At 30.4% G+C, this 18,838-nt stretch overlaps 1 protein-coding gene across 3 annotated transcripts in view; it reads left to right on the top strand.

Annotated features, from left to right (window-relative positions):
* Positions 1 to 2,993: 2,993 nt before the first annotated feature.
* Positions 2,994 to 18,838, top strand: part of PlexB (plexin B) — a 113,597-nt gene continuing 97,752 nt past the window's right edge. For all 3 annotated transcript variants that reach the window (XR_012756064.1, XM_075362654.1, XM_075362655.1), the window contains exons 1-2: positions 2,994 to 3,650; positions 13,289 to 14,488. Coding sequence is in view for 2 of the 3 variants with exons in the window: in XM_075362654.1 (XP_075218769.1) it covers positions 13,331 to 14,488 (1,158 nt within the window). In the remaining variant the exon portion in view is untranslated. The remainder of the gene's footprint in view (positions 3,651 to 13,288; positions 14,489 to 18,838) is intronic.

Genomic DNA, 18,838 nt, shown 5'->3' with positions numbered 1-18,838 from the left:
TTCCTAATATTTCATTCACACATAATTAATTTTCCTATTTAGAACAAAGTCTGCAAGATTATTCTGCTAAAATGGACTCACAAAAAAGGTTACCAAAGAAACCTTTTTGAAACACTGTTGGTGGAATATATGCTAACTAACTTGGCATCCTGATTTCCATTAAATTTTTTGTTTTTGGTATAAGCTGTATAGAAAATTTGTATACATGGCTTAAATTTAATGTAACCCAGTGGCTGTGAGTAAGCAATCTAATGGTATGTAAGAGTAGAATTCTGTATTCTATCTCTTTTAGGATATCCTTCAATGTGCCTAGTTTTTTTTCTCTCAGCTCCCCTGGGCCGGACCGACTTGTTGGTATTACGCTGCCCAGGGGAGTGTCTTTAAATTCAAATAGGTCTCCCCACATACCGGTATGGCAGGTCGGTCTACCGGTTAGCTCTTTTTGAGAGTTCTTTATTAATATTGCCCTTTTGGACACCATGCCAGACCCAGTTCGCCGCGACGCGGCGCTGGGTCCCTTCAGTATTCAGTGTGCTGTTACCTGACTGTTACCCGTGGAGTCCTTGGTGGCTCATCAGTGCCAACACACCGCAGCATGCTGGACCTCACCAGCAAGGCTGTCCACCCAGTCCTATTCTAGCCAACACCTTATCTTCTCTCATCGGAGTATTTCTGTAGAACGACTTGTCTAACAAAACTAGCAAAATTATTCCAGTTTGACTTGCTTCTTAGCATGTATTCTATTGTTGTCTGTGGAGTTATACCTGTGAGTGCCTTACTATGTCTAAGTGTGTCCCACCTATTGCACTCAAAAAAGGTGTGCTCAGCATCATCTATCTCGTTGCAGTAGTTGCAAATTGGCTCTTCTCTCTTGCCTATTTTGTGCAGGTAGTTATTGAAGGAACCATGTCCTGTAAAAAACTGCGATAGATGATGATCAACCTCACCAAATCTTCTCGACAACCATGGCTTGATGTTGGGGATAAGGGTTCTCGTCCATTGACCCACAGCTTCCTGTGACCATCTTTCTTGCCAGATATTATAAACAGCATCCCTGACCTCTTGTTCTGGCTTGTCTTGTGCCCTCTCCACCCTCTTTTTTGCAATTAGGTCAATAGGAGGTGTACCCGATAACACGCACAGGGCAGCATAGGACACTGTCCTGTATGCGGACACAACACCTAGGAGCACACACCTGTGCGTCTTCACCAGTCTCTCCTTGTTGCACCTGATGGCGATAGAGCGCCACCAGGCCGGAACAGCATACATAAGTGAAGACACGACGGTGGTCGCCAGTAAACGGCGCTTTGAGGCCCGAGGGGCATTCTGCGATGACATAATGATGTTTAGACTTTTTATCATACTTTCTGCCTTGTTGCATACATTGACTATGTGCTCAGTGTATCTACCGTTTTTCTGGAGGATAACTCCTAAGTACTTGACGTTATTCGCTTCTTCTATAGCATGACCATTGATGGAAATATTGAACGGTTCTAGCACTCTTCTACCCGTAAAGGCAATACACCAGCATTTTTCCGTAGACAGTTGCAGACCCCTGGACCTCAACCACTCCTGTATAGTGTCGATGGCCGCATACACCCTCTCCCGCACCTCCAAGACCGTCCTTCCCTCTACGAGGACTGCAAGGTCATCTGCATAAGCCAGGACCCAGACGCCGACAGGAAACTCCTTCTGAAGGAGTTCATCTATAATCACCAGCCACAACAACGGCCCAGAACAGAGTCCTGCAGAACTCCACCGTGCATTTGAAAATGTACTGTTTCTTCCTGTGCTTCTACCAGACATCCTCTGTTGGACAAGTAACATTCAATTTACCTACGCAGGTACGGGCTGAGTCCCCTAGCCGCAATTGTGTCATTAATGTGACCCCAACCAATAGCCCCGAACGCGTTTTTTATGTCTAGTGACAGCATCAGTGGAATTCTCCTGGTTCGCAAAGTGCCTCTCTTCACCTCGTCGGCCCATCCCGAAATTCGGCAGATAGCCTGCATGGTGGATCGCCCCCGCATAAACCCGTACTGGTTAGGACTGATTCCGGCTCCCTCTTCTAGTTCTTTGACGATGCGGCCAGCCAGCATCTTTTCTACTAGCTTCCCCATCATGTTAAGGAGGCCTAGTTAATTTTATGAAAAGTTACTACACAAGACAGATGTAATATCAAATATACTATAACTTTGTGTTAGTATAATAATAGTCTAGTAACAGTACACTATCTTCATTATAGTTGTTTTATAGTAACTTAGTTATGACAGGCATTTTTCAAGTTTAATTTGAAGACAATGTAAAATAAACTATCAAGAAATCCACTGAACCACTTTTTTAATAAGTTAAGTATTTCTGAATTAAAGATTTTCTTTGTTGAAGTTTAAATTTAGCGGGGGTTAGTCTGTTGGCTGTTACCGCGAATATGTTTTTATTGTGTTTATTGAACCCCATCACATGTTGATAGCTTTATTCTTGAAGTGTGTCAACTCAGAGAACCAAATTACTAGAAAAAATAATTATCTTGTAATTCTCGGACAGGGTTATATCTATTAGATTTTGTGTGAAATGCCTACAATAATTATTAAGACTGCTCGCAAATGACCGGCAATCAATATCTTTCAGTAGGCGTATGAAAACGGCTTGAACTATTGCTTCGTTAGCTTGTTGTAATTATTTTAAATAAATTAAACGGCAAATAATTTAGTGTATGGGTTGAAATATTCTTCTCTTTTTGTCTTTAAGTCATTATTTAACTTTATATAAAAAATATGTAAATGCCATTGGTTTGACAGCATTGATTCATTATATAAAATACTACAAAACTTATGAAATTATTTTAAAAATCTTATCGGTTTATTCTCTTAAAAACATATTAAATTAAATTTATAAATTTGTATTTTATCTGACCTCAGGGATATGAAGGTTTTTGGCCTATGAACTCTGGGCGTTCATGTTATTTATAGGTTTACTGGCTGTGTTGGAGTAAAATGGCGGTCGTGTATCCTTCGAAGGCCTTGAATGACGATAGGTTTTGAAGTTAGTAGCATCAGACAGCTTTGATTATATATGTATTTGAGTGGCTTTAAAATAAGCTATGTGTTATTTAATTTCATTGTGTTTACGCTGTGTGTTTCTTTCAAGAAAAATGCGTGTCAGCTGCATCCTAGCACGGTCGTGCTATTAGGGCCTAATTTATACCTTTTTTAACAGTACGCTTTAGAAAATTAATCGATTTAAATAAAAGCAATAAGTAAAATTTGAGTATCGTTGATATGTAGAAGATTAACGTTTATATAATACTGCAGTTATTATCTAGAAGCACGGTAAATAAAATAAATCTCCTCGCGTTTTGATAATGGTGAATGGTGATCACAGTGGTGTTCTGAATGAGTAACCATAATATTTCATAGTATTAGTCATTGCATTTCTAGTTAGTGTATTATACGTAATATTTTCTGATGTCCAACGTTTTGATGAAATGTGTAAGCATTTGGAATGGCTGCAGATATTTTTATGAAACTTTATACGTGATTGTAGATGTGTTGTGTGTAACAAAGGCATTAAGTTGGAAAAACATAAAATAAGCCCATGGGCTTAACATTGTGGCCTGAGGCCAAGTAAGGTCTGGCCTCAGAAGGCCATTGGTAAGTAGCTTATTTTTAATAATTTTCTTTTGATTTCATTATGTTGATTATAATGTGAATTTAAATATAAGACATTGAATTGTTCTGATCTCATTACCGAAGTTAATATTATTATAATATTCTTATGCCATCGAATAATAAATTTACACTAGATTATTTATATCAAATGATCAATATTTAAGAACTTATAATAATTACACTTGTTTTTATTATTTTATTGGTAGTTTGTTAGTTTTACTGTTAGGTTATTTTTCTCTTCAGAATCACGATATGCGTTCAGCGAATAAAGAGGCAATCCTGTTTTTAATTAGAATTTTTTTTGTGTTTATATTATATTGCCATTTTAAATTTCGTAATTTGTTTGACTCTATTTCCATGAGCTTGTTTAAACTATTAGATTCATGTTTCATATCTTAAGATTTTGTTTTCCATGTTGTTTTGTAGGAAAAAGTAAATAAGAACACTAGTTGCAACTTAAACTGATTCAAATTTACAACTGGATTTATTGTAATATTCTAGGACAGAAATTTTGAATTGTTTTTTACTTTCTAATTAATTTTTTATTTTACTGAATTTTTTTTATTGATAAAAACATATACCTTTCATTAATAATTATTTTAACTATTAAAAATATACAAACATTTAGCATTAGTTTTAGTACTCAATTATGGTTTAATGTAATTTTTTTGTTACATTTTTTCTATGAAATTGCATAAGCATTTGGCACTTATAGATGGGGGGAAGTGTGATAGGTGGCTACTTTAATAACTTTGATTAGCACTACATGATTGTCCAGGAAAATGAAATTTGGTTATGACATTGACTGTTGTGTACACTTTTTATAAATGCTGTTAGATTTGCCAATAATTTTACCATTTTCCTATATCTGTTTATTATGTTAACAGATGAGGAACTTTTTTTCTTTACCTACCAAACATAGGTGAAGTGTTTTTTGTTTGCCTTCTGTAACTATTACTTTGCTTCTTTCTGTCTAAATTTATTCTTGCTGTAGCTGTCAATTTTATTTATAACATCTGAATATACACATTGATCAATCTATGTGTTTCTTAATTATTTCCTTTAAATATAATTTCTTGGTGATTGCATTGAGTATTTACCAAATCAGAAGTTATGTAAAGCTATAATTATCTAATTAATTATTGCATAGAAGAAGAATTCTTGTGTGGAGAAATATGTTATTCCATTTTGTATAAATTTAACTGTTAACCATTAAGTACAGTTGCCAACAATATTTATTTGTGCAATTGGGAAAACCCATGAACCACGCCTAATATATTGTCTAGGATCTGGTGATAAGACTTATCCACATAATACACATGGAACATATTCATCAGCTTTATGAATTAAAATTAAAACTAATATTTTTTCAATATACATACTACTTTTCTGTTGAATTTTTTAAAATTATATTTGTAATTTAACTTTGGGTTTGGTAATTGTTATTAAAATTACATCTTTTTTTTTTAGTTTAATCTATCGATTCATGTTTATTTATAGACAGTTAATTGGCTAATTTGGAATGGAAAAAATTAAAAATAAATTTGTTTTCTACCAATTTGAATAAGGTGGATTTCAAAATTAGCTATGGTGGTGCATTCAAAATGTAATTTTATTTTTCATAGCATGTTACAGAAAACCCCATATAATGAGAGATATATTTTATACATAAAATAATTAATTGTACATTCTTATTGACTTCTGCTTTTCCAAATTTACACCTTTCTTTGTTTTATTGGAGAACTTCTAGTTTTATATTAAACAAAAAAAAAAAAATTAAACTAATCGTAAGAAATGATAGATTCTTATTTGTTATAAACAAAGCCAGTGACTACATTTAAAAAATTGTTTAAAAATTAAAAGTAATTTCAACAAATGAATTCAGTTTTACTAGAAATAAAGTATACATTTAAAATAATCTATTTGAATATTTTTTCCTTAAGATTATTTTATTTTTATAGATTTTATAAAAAGGGGATTAGGTGGAGATGTGAAATTATATGATTGAGTTTGCTTTTTGGCACAAACTAGAGATAAAATAAATGTATAAAAAATGTTTTTAGATTGTAAATAATTCATAAGATTTTTTGTTCAAGTAATATAAATATCATTTTATGTTATGTTTAAAAAAAAAAAATTTTTTTCTAACATTGTCTTAAGTGTGAGATGTGACTGCATTGTGTGAATTTTTCTAGTTTCAGGAGTTGACAACAGTGCCTACCAGCATAATTTTATGCTTATTTTATAGTGTATTGTAGGGCTAGAAAGATTTTATTTTCTCATTATGCTGTACTTCAGTCTGAACACACTTATGTTCTTTTAACTTAACTCATCTGTGAGTTGTATGTTTTCCCATAATCTCGTTGTTTATTATTATAAATGATTATAATGGGTGATAGGATTTCACTAAGATATATGATTGAAAATCTTTCATTATTATTTTTATGTTTTAATCATTACGATAAATGAAACACTTCATCAGTTTCTAAGTTATCTTATTGGGCAGTGTTTGTTTTTTTTTGTTGTAGAATTTACTGATGTTTGTGTTATTAGTTGTCTGTTTAACTTGACGTGTTTTCAGAAATAGGCGAATAGAACGTTTCTGTGATACAATTTCATATATTTTTATAAGAATAAAATTTTAGCTAAAGGTGCTTTAAATTGTGATGGATGTTTTTATTGTATGAGCTATTTTAATGAATAATTAATTTTTTTTTAATTTATTCAGATTCAGTCTTGCAAAAAACTTTCAGATTTATCTTTCATTTTCTTTGTCATATTTTTAATTCTTATTTTCAATATTTGTATATTATGCGTATTGTCAGTCTGTTTATAGTGGATTATTACTAGTATTACCAAACTAATTTGTGAAGTGTGCGAAAGGATGCACTTATTTTCTTTTCTTTGTTTTAAATATACAAAGTTTTGTATATATAAATAAAAGAAAAATAATAGCAGTGTATATATATATATATGTATATGTATAGCTGTATTTAATATTCTCTCATTGTATCTAAATTAATTTAAATTATTTTTGATTTCTTGGGTTATTGTTTGGGGTTTTTGGAGATATTTGACTGAATTATTTTTGCTTCTTGTTAAATCTTGTTTACTAGTTAAACCAAAATTTTTCTTTTTATATTTTTAAATTTATATTAGTATCATATAATCTGAAGAAAAGCCAGCGGAAAAAAAGTAGAGCCTGCTGATTTTCTTCTATTTTTACTTTCCGCTCACAGCATATATTATGTATATTTGATGTGATATTTTCATTTTTTACTTATTACGATTTTTGTTTGTTTCCAACAAATTTTTTTTGTTCTAAAAAATTTCATCAGTTTAAATTAGAATTAAAAAAAATATTTTTATTCTTTAACAAAATGTAAGCAAAGTAACAAATTAAGCATAATTTAAACAATGAAAACTTATAAAAGTTAGTGTTTTAAAATATTACTAGCTAGTCGGAGATTGCTTCGTTCACCTGACCATTTAGCACTCACACATTCATTATCATGATTATGAGATAGAGAAACTTCTGTATAAGCGCATGTGCACACACACACACACACACACACACACCCACCCACACACATAAAGAGAGAGAGAGAAGAAGTTTCTGTATGTGTTACAGTGTGTTTATGGTAATATGTAGTGGACTGCAATGAATATTTTGACGTAAATTATTTTTTATTTAACAAATAATACATGACAATAAGGAATATAGGGTAGGTTTAATCTTCTTCAATGATGATTAAATACAATTTTATGACTGTACTGAGTACTTCAGGATATACCATATTTGTTATAAGAAAAAGTGATTTGGCCGCTCTGCTGGTTGAAGTGGTACTCGGTCAGCTTCTAAGTTGTTATCGCATTTCTTCCGACTCAGCTGCTTTGCTGGTTGAAGCACGCACTCGTTCAGCCTTCAACTGTGTTGTTGGTCTTCCTCTGATTCGGCTACTCTACTGGTCAAAGTGTGAACTCATTCAACCTCCCATCACTGATCTCTTTTCTCTTTGGTTTCTTGTGAAATCTGGCTACACCTAGAGGCACTTGATGATCGTCCTAGATTTGATCTCTTCTTAGAGGGCCTAATGAAAAAGATTGAAAAACTATAGAAGGAAGAAGAAGAATTAATAATGAAAAAGGACAGTATATTTTTTTTTTTTTTTTTTGTCTTCAGTCATTTGACTGGTTTGATGCAGCTCTCCAAGATTCCCTATCTAGTGCTAGTCGTTTCATTTCAGTATACCCTCTACATCCCTAACAATAGTACAGTATACTGTACTAACAATAGGACAGTATATACAAAAAAGAAAAGAGAAGAAATGGTGAAGGAAGTATAAAGATTTTATAAATACTTTAAAAAAATAAATAAATTACAATAGACTGAATAGTAGTAATTATAGTTGTGTGAGTATTAAATATTTTACAGATATTCGTTATAGAAAAAAGAATTAGTCATTTTACTTCTTATATTTATTATATATATTATATGTCTTTTGCCATAGTGACAGAAATATAATGAAGTAAAAGGATTCATTTTTCTTCTTTAATAAATATTTTCAATTCACAACTTCACTTCCAAGGGGAGTAGAATCATGATCTGTGGCTTAAAACCTTCCCTGAGATAACTTGGATAGCTGGGAACTGGGATAACTGAAAATTTTAGAGCAGTCAGTTGGTTCTTGTGTGATGCAGTTGTAAGCAAACAAACAGACAAACTTTAGCATTTATATATACGGTTCCGTCATTTAAGAAATAAAAATGATTAATTATAATCATTTTAAAAAAAATTAAATTTTTTAATAATTTTATCATTTTTGTATATTTTTGCTAATTTATTAAAAAAATTATGGCCAGGATAATATATGCTCTTCTTTTTGAAGTACCTCCAAAGAAAGATGGAGGCACAAAGCACCTCCATTAAAAGTGTTGTATCAAAGAGTGTGCTGATCTCTTGTTGTGCTTCCTCTTATTTATTGTTGTTATTTCATGTTTGGTGTAATGGTTTTGTTTGAATGCGTTGCTGTGTGCAGCATAAGTATTTATAAATTGTTAGCTGCATTTAGTACAATGGCAGTTATTTATGGTAAAATTGTTGTAAAGTTTTATTTTTTCGTGACTAATTTTGTGTATTTTACTTGTAAATTGCACTTCTGAAGTGTAGAGAAGTTCTGTTTCATAAATGAAGAAAGTAATATATAGAATTTTTCCTTTCCTCTCTCCTGAAAAAAATCTGTAAATAGTTGTCAGTTGCATGAATGAGTCGAAACATTTTGAATTTATAATGCAAGAGTGATATATATATTTACAGATGTTGCTTTCCCTCATTGATTTACAATATGCTTATCAAACTGCTTAAAATACAGAAATTATAGGATAAATTGTAGAAAGAATAGTAATCTTATAAAATTAAAAAATTTGCTGATGATATTCTTTTAGCAGAAACGAACAACAATGTAGTAAAGTAATGAATTGATATAACTCTTTTTTTGTTTAAAAGAAATTCAGTATAAAAGTAATTACTAAAACATTTTTGATAAAATATGATAAAAAGGAGGATAATGATGAATTAAAGTTTAAGATAGGGAACATATTTTACTGAAATATTTTATTTTAGTAAGGTTACAAAGTAAAAGTACAGAACAAAACCAGACTGTCAGAAGCAAGGAAAAATGTTGATAGAGAAAAGAAGCTTATTGTTATGAAGTACAGCTCTAGGAATTAGAAAGGAATTATAAAACAAATTTTGAAAAAGGGATTGTTTTGAGTTAATGGTTTATGGTAGCAAAACATGAACACTGGGCACCAAACTAATCAAATGAGTTGATGAAAAATATGTATAAAAAATTATATATGAGATGACAAAATTATAAACTGTATAATGTTATAATTTCAGTCATTTATCAATTACTTATTGAATTTTAAATCAAAGAATAAGACCTTTAGGAATGAAATACAGGTTTTTTTTTTAATAAGGAGAATTTTTTAATGTTCCTAATGCCTATGGGTAAATTATTATAGACTGATGTCAAAATACTGACATGTCTGCTCATAGTTTACACTTGTATGAATTCAATAAGCCAACCATGTTGTTTCCATTTTCATTTTATGGAGGAATTCTTAGACTGATAAAAAAACTTGTCAGTATGATTTAATACTACTGGCCCTCCTTCATTTCTTCTTTTCACGAAGGTTGTACTATATTTAAATACTATTTATGAGCACCAAGAAGTAACAAGAGATAATATATATATAAAAAAAAGGAAAGGAAATTAAGAAGTTTAGGACAAAAAATGTCAATTTCTGAAATGACCTTTGCTTAGAGAGAACATTGTTTATTATAATGTGAAGTACTGTTTATATTTTCTTTGATTGTAAAAGAATTAATTTTTATGTTTGGTTTTTTTGTTGGGCTATTATCTCTAGTTCCTATTTATTATTTCTATAAAAAATGAGGAAGTTATAAGTGTGTGTGTGTGTGTGCGCATGCACGTGCACACACATGTATAAAATATATATATATTTATATGTGTTTGTGTGAGTGGGTTTTTTTGTGTTGGTGTGTTTAAATGCTATTAATGATGGATAAAAAAAGATGATAAATAATTTAACTTTTTGACTTATGATCTTTGTGTCGATCAAATATGATTTATTTCATAGTATATAGCTGAATGTAAAACTAATTACTTAAGATAATTTTTTTTTTAGATCATTCAGTATAAGCTGGTATGTTAATATTTATCTGTATTGCTCAGTTCGAAGAATATTGCATTTTTTTCCAATTAGGCATAAAAGAAACTTTAAATTAAGTTACTTTATGTGATAAGTAGTCTTCTTTCTTCTGGTTAGTAAAGTTTGTTACTGTCTTTTAAAACTATTCAAGTTATTTTTTTTTCTTGTATGGAAATTTCTAAATTAATTCACGGCAATTGAAGTTTCATATTATTTTTACAAATTGTTTATAAATTGTGAGTGTTTTGAGAAATTATATAATCATAGAAAATTTTACATATATAATTCATTATAGATATTATATATATATATATATATATATATTACATTAGATATATTACATTATTACTTAATGCTTTGGGCACAGAGTCGAATCTGTTCACTTTAGTGGATGCTGTGAATATCTTATGAATGTATTAAGATGTGAAATGAGTGTACAATTAAATTCCCTCATCATTAATATTAAATAATTATATATATATACACACATACATGCATTCACTCCTTGTTTGTCTAAATATTATATTTGTTATTATGTTTTATTGTATTAAAAGGATCTTTGTTATTTATATAATTTATTATTAGTTAAATATTCTGTTTTCAATTCAAATGATTTAAATATTTTATTAAAAATAGATTAATTCCATATAATAGTTAGGTAATCAAAGAATATATTAACTATGTAAAAAAAAAAAAAGATCGTTCTAATTTTGCTAAACATATTTTGGAGTACAAACATTATTATAATCCAAACAATTCTATTTATGTATTGGAATATACTATTAATTTTTATAAAACTAATATTTTAGAGAAATTTTACATTCATTTAAACAATAAACTGATGATTGAATAAACTAAATTCAATAATGACATTCTATTCAAACAAATTATAAACAATAATTAATGATTATTAGGTTGGCCAAACTGATTTCATTTCAAACTACCATAACAATTGAGATTATTTACTGACATGACATGTTTCTACTTTAACATATATAACTTGCTATTCTTTTAATACAATGACAATCAATTGTCATGTACATATAAAATTTCGGTTTATTTTATTTTATTTCATTTTATTCTGTTTTTTACTATTTTAAGTGAATAGTTATAACAAAAAAAAAAATTTAACGTTATTATATGGATATTCCTGAGAATGGATGATAATCTGAAAGCGCTAGAATATATTTAAACATTTTATAATTGTTGGTAAGCTGAACTTTCATTATTTATGTATTAGTGCTACTTTACTCATATGAGGATGGTTCCTGCGGGCCGCTGCCAGATTAGACAGTGACATTAAATAACTACAAAATTGCATAAATTTCTGAATAAATATTTATCAGCATCAAATTCAGAATTCAAACCAGAAAAAGTTTCTTAAATATGTTAATATTTCATTAACATTATCCCATTAATTTCATTATCAGATTAATTTGTTTTTACGTATATTACAATAATAATACTTATTGATCTTTTTGTAACAACCATCTGAAGAAGTCTATGCTGACATAGACAATGTTCGATGTTGACAGTGACATTAAATTTAGTAGATGAAGTTGTAGGTTATTTATTTACCTGTTTTTTTTATTTTATTTTTTATTTATAATTTATATACTAGTGAGATTGGTGAGGTTTAAAATGTGGTAAAAATTCCATGGTTCATAAGAAGCTACAGTTAAAATTTTGTAATTATTGGTTCAGTAGTTTTTGTGATTATTGGGAACAAATGAAAAGACAACTCTTATAGTGATAAGGTAACATTTTGTTTTGTACATAGATTATTCTGTCTTTTATTAATCAATATTTTTATATTTATTATTAATTTACCTTAGTATTTCTCCAAACATTGTAAACTCTTTCATCGCATTTTTTGTGAGAAAACAGATTAAAGCACCAGGTTCACTGTTGCTTTAATGGCATTAGGTTTTTAGCAGCATAAGTTATCTCTTTAGACATCTCATCTTAGTCATAATTACATTAATATTTATACTCTCAGGATGTTTTAATTGTTTTTGTGGAGTATCTATTGTTTGAGATTTCATTGTACTCAGAATTTTTGCCAGTTAAGATAATTTGAATGGTGGCTATTTTTAATTTATGGTTCTCTGCTGGTACAGTGCATTTTTGAATTTTTAAGTAAATATTTTTTTTGGAATTAGAAAAAAACACTGAATAAAAATGTATCATAAACTACATTTTAATGAAAATATAAGTTAATATTAATTAAATATAGATATAAAAGAATCAGAATGGCTGGAAGTTGAGCAGTTTAATATGATATTTGAGTAGAGCTGGTGAATGTTGAATTCAGTATGTCAGCAGTATAATTCAAGAAATTTTATTATAATTGGCTGAAGTTGTTGAAAATACTTAAGAATTAGGTTGACAGTTCATATCTCAAAGTAAAAAATAATCTTAAAAATATTCTTAAAATTTAAGGCAAAGAGGATTTTTTAAAATTTTGCTTCGTGACAATATTTAGGGGGTTTATACTTTGAGAAGGTTGTGTAGACAGGTAGTTCAACTTTATCATATGGAATACATATTGAGAATATAATCCCTGAATGGAAAGGATAGAAAATGATGCTTCGGTTACTGCAAAATATTAACTTTTTGTTGTCTCAAGTTTCATAGAGTTCAGGAATACTTGATGAATTATTCATTTTATTGATTAGATGAAGTTCAAATACTGATAACATAAATTCTATCTCTGATCAAGATAAATATATTTCATAGCTTAGATATGATTTTATCCTATAAGCTTTTATAATGATAAAAAATTACTAATAGCATAATTACTGTCATTACTTAATGAATTTGATTTAAACTATTACTTAAAATTTTTAGACTAATCGTTTTACTTTGTGTTTTTTTTTTAGGGGTGGAGATGTGCTCTTAGAAGCCAGCCGCCACTGCACAGAATGGGCGTGGTGGCTACTGCAGTGGTTTTATACGTCTACTTGGTGGGAGTGGGAGGGAATAGCAGTGGTCCCATCATAGCCCATTTTCCAGCAGTGAATGATGCGAATGACAACTGTTCAGCCAGGTTGAATCATTTGGCTTTGGATCACAATACAGGCAAAGTGTATCTGGGCGGAGTAAATAGACTTATACAGTTGGATTCTTCACTTAATTTAGAAGAATGCGTTGTAACGGGTCCAAAAGAAGACAGTGCTTTGTGCCATGCACGCGGATGTGATTCTCCTGAAATTGAAAAATCCTCGACTGATAATGTGAATAAAATATTAGTGCTTGATTCAGATTCAAGAACTATTATTGCATGCGGTTCAGTTTTGCAAGGAGCTTGTGAAAAGTATAAAGTGAACAATATTTCATCTCCGAGTCAGTTTATTCCTATGAGTATTGCAGCTAATGATGAAATGTCTTCAACTTATGCTTTTATCGGCCCTGAAGACTATAATCGTTGGGGACCTTCCAATGTTCTTTATGTAGGAACTACTTTTACTAATAATGGAGAGTTTCGGCATGATGTCCCTGCTATTGCTAGTCGCCGTCTTTATAATTTGGAAATAGCTGAGTACTCATTCTCTAAACAATCCCTTCTTCGAATAGATGTTAAATATCGTGATCATTTCCTTGTTAAGTACGTTTATGGTTTTAATTCTAGTGATTATGCATATTTTGTGATCGTACAAAAACAGTCGCATCTGCCAGGTCAGGAAGAGATGGGTTATGTAACACGTTTAGCTCGTGTTTGTATCAATGATGCCAATTATGATAGTTATACTGAAGTGACATTACAGTGTTTAGTAAAGTCTGGTGGTCAGACAGTTAACTATAATTTAATCCAGGATGCAAAAGTGACTGCATCTGGTGATGACCTTGCTGTAGGTTTGGGAATAGATTCTGGTGATTTTATCTTGGTGGGAAGTTTTTCTCCAAGCCGAAGCATTACTAATGAACCGTTATCTAAATCAGCCATCTGTATTTATAGTATGGTCGACATCGAAGCAAAGTTTAATGAAAATATACATATGTGTTTTAATGGAAGCACAAAATATCGAAATATGGGTTATGTGTCTGGCTTAATTTTGGATGGCGACTGTCCAAAGGCTGGTGTAAGTAATTTTTTTTTTAATTTTAAAAACGATGATAATTTTTATTTAAATATTTTTCCTTCATATTGTGCTGCTTCATATGAGATCAGTGGTATGGATTAACCCTCTTAATTTTCCTGTATTCAATGCAGTGTGGGTTTTGCATTTTCTGCCTCATGACAAAATCCATTATCGATCAGCCCTCTCCTTTGAAGCAATTGTATTTTCATGAGCCTTCTTTTGCATAGCATAACTGTTACTTTTGAATATATGTTCAAACTGACATAATCTCCCTTTTCTAATCCTTGTTACTTACATCATTAGTGATGTATGTATTCACTGATTCTGAATACCACCTGTATTACATTTTATTCTGAATACAACTCTACCTGAACAGCAGAGCATTTTATTTTTATAACCTTTTTTTGTCATTTATCATTTAGGTTACAGAGCCAGTATTCCATTTCCATACAATAATATTGGCCTCATAGCTGATTTATTTTTTACTTCCAGTTTGCTGTATCCTCCTTCTATATAATAGTTCTATTTTTAAATTACAATTAAAAAAAGATATACCTGTTAAAATATTTTGAATTTATATTATTAATTTTATTGACGTTTGCTATTTATATCCTGCATCACTAGATTTAATATTGAATGATTTTGTGTATTTGGTATAACTTATTTATTTCACATTTTGGCATAGGATTTTTGATTTTATTAAATTTAACTTTGTTATTCTAGCTACATGAGTAAAAGAACAACAGTTTACATTGATGTTTTGCATAAATTTATTTAGAGTGAAATCTGGTTTACATTTTTGTTTTGTATAAATTAATTCAGATTGAATTGTTCATTAGTGTGACTGATGCTTGGGTGCTAAATTTACAGAGCGGATATAGTTTATCTCTTAGTACGTTTATGTTTAAATTTAAGTAGGCTCGTTACATTACTTGTTTTGTTTGAGACACATGTGTGTTACTTACTTGATAGAACTTGTCATAATTTAACATTTCCTATCTTTATATCTTTTCCCTTTCTGGATTGATTATCTTCTTTTCTTATTGTTTAGTTTTATCTTTCAGAGTATATAATTTTTCTCATAAATAATTCACTGTTATATTAGATTGGACCAGTATGTTGCACATTTATGTAATTAAGTGATTTCAAGATAATTTGTTCAGTAATAATTTTATCTAATATTAAATCTTAATTGTTTTCTAGTTATTAAATGTTTTTGTTTGTGTAATTATATAAATTATAATGAAAGTTGGTTTTTAATTAGTCATTAATTGTGATTTTTATCAACAAAGAAAAAAGGCTATTTGAAGAATTGTTTATGAATCACGTGGTGAGGAAAATTTTAGTTTTATATTGTATTAAACCTTTTATATTCACTATTGTTAGATGTAATGTATTTCAAGAAAACATTCCTTTTTTGTTGTTTTATACATGTGTATGTATATATCTTGAAAATTAAAATAATTCATCGACATACTGACTACTGTGCTGATTAAATTCAATATTAATTGAAACTTAACACTAAAACACAGTAAATAGATAAATAAACTTATCAAATTAACATCAATAATCAATTTTCGTGGGCTCTCACATCATCAGATTGTATTCAGTTTTACAATTAATTGAAAATTAATCATTTATTAAACTTTTTAAAAATCTAGAAATGCCTAAACTATCACTTTATAATACTGAAAATTGTTATGGTTGAACATGCAACTTTGCTGCCCATCTCTGGAATGATGCAAATTTAAAATGTCATACTTTATTTTGTTTATAATATTATTGTTGCCAATTGTCATAATTTATTATGTTTGTAATTAAATCATAATCTTCAAATGTGATTTGGTGGTTTATCATTTTATATTTTCGTTTAAATTTATAAATACAATATCTTTCAAGTATATTCATTTTTTTATCGTTATTACAAGCTTCAAAAATTTTTAAATTGTCTTCACAGTATGTAATACTATGTATACACAGCAAACAATGGTTGTCTGTGTTAAATATACCCCTTTTCTTGTTTTTTTAAGCAGTGTAATGATTTGTAAACCTTTTTTTAAATGATCTGTTAGTTTTACCAATATAAATACTATTACATTCAGTACATTTAATTTTGTATATTCCTCTTAAGTCCTCTATTATTTTTATTATTGTTATACCTTAAATACGAGGGCTATTCAGAAAGTAAGGAACGTTTTGGAATTTTAAAAAACCAAGTACAAGAAAAACTTTATTATATACATGTGAAAGAGGAACTAAAATACTACTTTTCAACATAATCACCATACAAATTCAGACACTTATCATAGCGGTGGACAAGCTTTGAAATTCCTGTGTCATAGAATTCTGCCGCCTGTGATCTCAACCACTCAGTGAAGCACCCATCTTGCACAAAATTTGTGGTAGCCTAGCTTCTGTGAAACAATTTCAAACAATAAAGTCCGTGAAACTTTTGGGAAACATAGAGAAAGCTCAGTTATTGTGAAACGGCGGTTTTCTATTTGTTTTAAGTTTTTTGCCAACAAAAAACGAATCGCAGACCACACCTCACAACTGGCAGGATTTTCGATTGCAGCACACATTTCAAATTTGTATATAAAAAACGGGCAGTGCTGTGGAGATGTTCCCGTTATCACGGCTGGACGCTGACTGAGGTGCCGAGCACGAGCACTCCAATATATACACGATTGGCGCGCGCCTGGCGGCGTCAGGTGGAAACGTTCCTTACTTTCTGAATAGCCCTTGTATTTTATAGTGTGGTTATTTGGTTTTATTGTTATACCTTAAATATTTTATAGTGTGGTTATTTGGTTTATTTGTTTTTCTATATTTATTTTTATCATAAATGTTAGTAATTTTTTCTATTATTTTATTTGTTTAATTGTATTTAAGGTAAAAACTGTTACTAATCTCTCTGTTATTTTTCTGTGGTACGAGAGGTTATCTCTAAAGTAAAGACCGTTTCATTGTAAAAAAATTTATTCTGAAAACTTAAGAAACATTTTTTATTTCTCTTAAACTACTTACCTTATACTACTTCTCTATATAATTGCCACAAGAATTAAGACATTTATCATAGCGATACACCAGTTTGAATATATCCTCGTCATATTGTTCTGCCACCAGCCCATTTAGCCACTGATTAAGAGCATTTTTTGTTCATCGTCACCCGCGAATTGCTTATCACTCTTTCAAGTTCCCAAACAAATGGTAATCAGAAAGAGCTAAGTCTGGACTATTTGGCAGGTGATCGTAAATTTCCCATTCAAGTTTTCTCAGTAAATCACATGTCGGATCTGTAACATGAGGATGTGCATTATCAAGCAGCAGAACATGCCATCGGTCCTGCTGCATGATTGGCCACCCACGATGCCGTTTTTGAATGGTGCACCGTTACATAGAGTTTCACAGTAGGCTTTGCATTTATAGTTCTACATGGCATGAAAGCAATTAGCATATGCCAAACTGATCCCAAAGACTGTGGCCATCAGTTTGCATCAAAATGGCTGTAGCTTGACCTTTGTTGGTCTGGTTGGTGATTGAAGATTGCGCCATTCACTTGACTGGTGTTTTGTCTCTGGTGTGTAATACGAGATCCATATTTCATTGCTGTTAACAATTGAATTGAGGAACTCATAACCTTTTTCTGTGTAGTGCATCAAAAATTCTAAAGCAATCCCGTTGGGATTTTTTAATGACATTTCATTAAGATGTGCGGCACCCAACGTGCACAAACCTTTCTGAAGTCTAAATGGTCACGAACAATGCAACTGATAACAGCTCTTGAAACACCAGGAAAAAGAAGGGCCAGGTCAGAAATCATTGAGCAACAATCTTTTCTGATTTCATCATAGATGTGTTTCAACAAGTCCTCGGTGATTATCGAGGGCCTCCCCAAACGTTCTTCATCAAGCACATTCATTTTATTTCTAAACCTTTCACACCATTTTCGGATGTTTCCTTGAGTCATTACATTATCACTATACACAGCAACCAACTGCCTATGAATTTGAGCCGGCTTAATATTTTGATGGTTTAAAAAATGTATGACTTCACATATTTTACGGTTGACAGCAACATCGATTTTCCTATTCATTTTATAATGTAATAACTTGGATGTAATCAAAGATACTACAACGCAACAATGTACAGACAACAATGCAGTGTGTACATTATTAGCATGGCCATGGACAACACAGGTTCGCCAACCTTAAAGAAAGAAATTTCACAGGAGTCTTTACTTTAGAGATATATCTCATATTTTTGTAAAATTATGATAGTACATTTTACATTTTACTCTTTTTTAAATTCTTTCTACAATTTTATCATCAAAACCATTAAATATTGCTA

The sequence above is a fragment of the Lycorma delicatula genome, chromosome 4 (assembly GCF_047948215.1).
Source record: "Lycorma delicatula isolate Av1 chromosome 4, ASM4794821v1, whole genome shotgun sequence".
Lineage (NCBI taxonomy): Eukaryota > Metazoa > Arthropoda > Insecta > Hemiptera > Fulgoridae > Lycorma > Lycorma delicatula.
The sequence above is the reverse complement of the archived record's forward strand: the minus strand, read 5'-3'. Positions and strand labels throughout refer to the sequence as shown.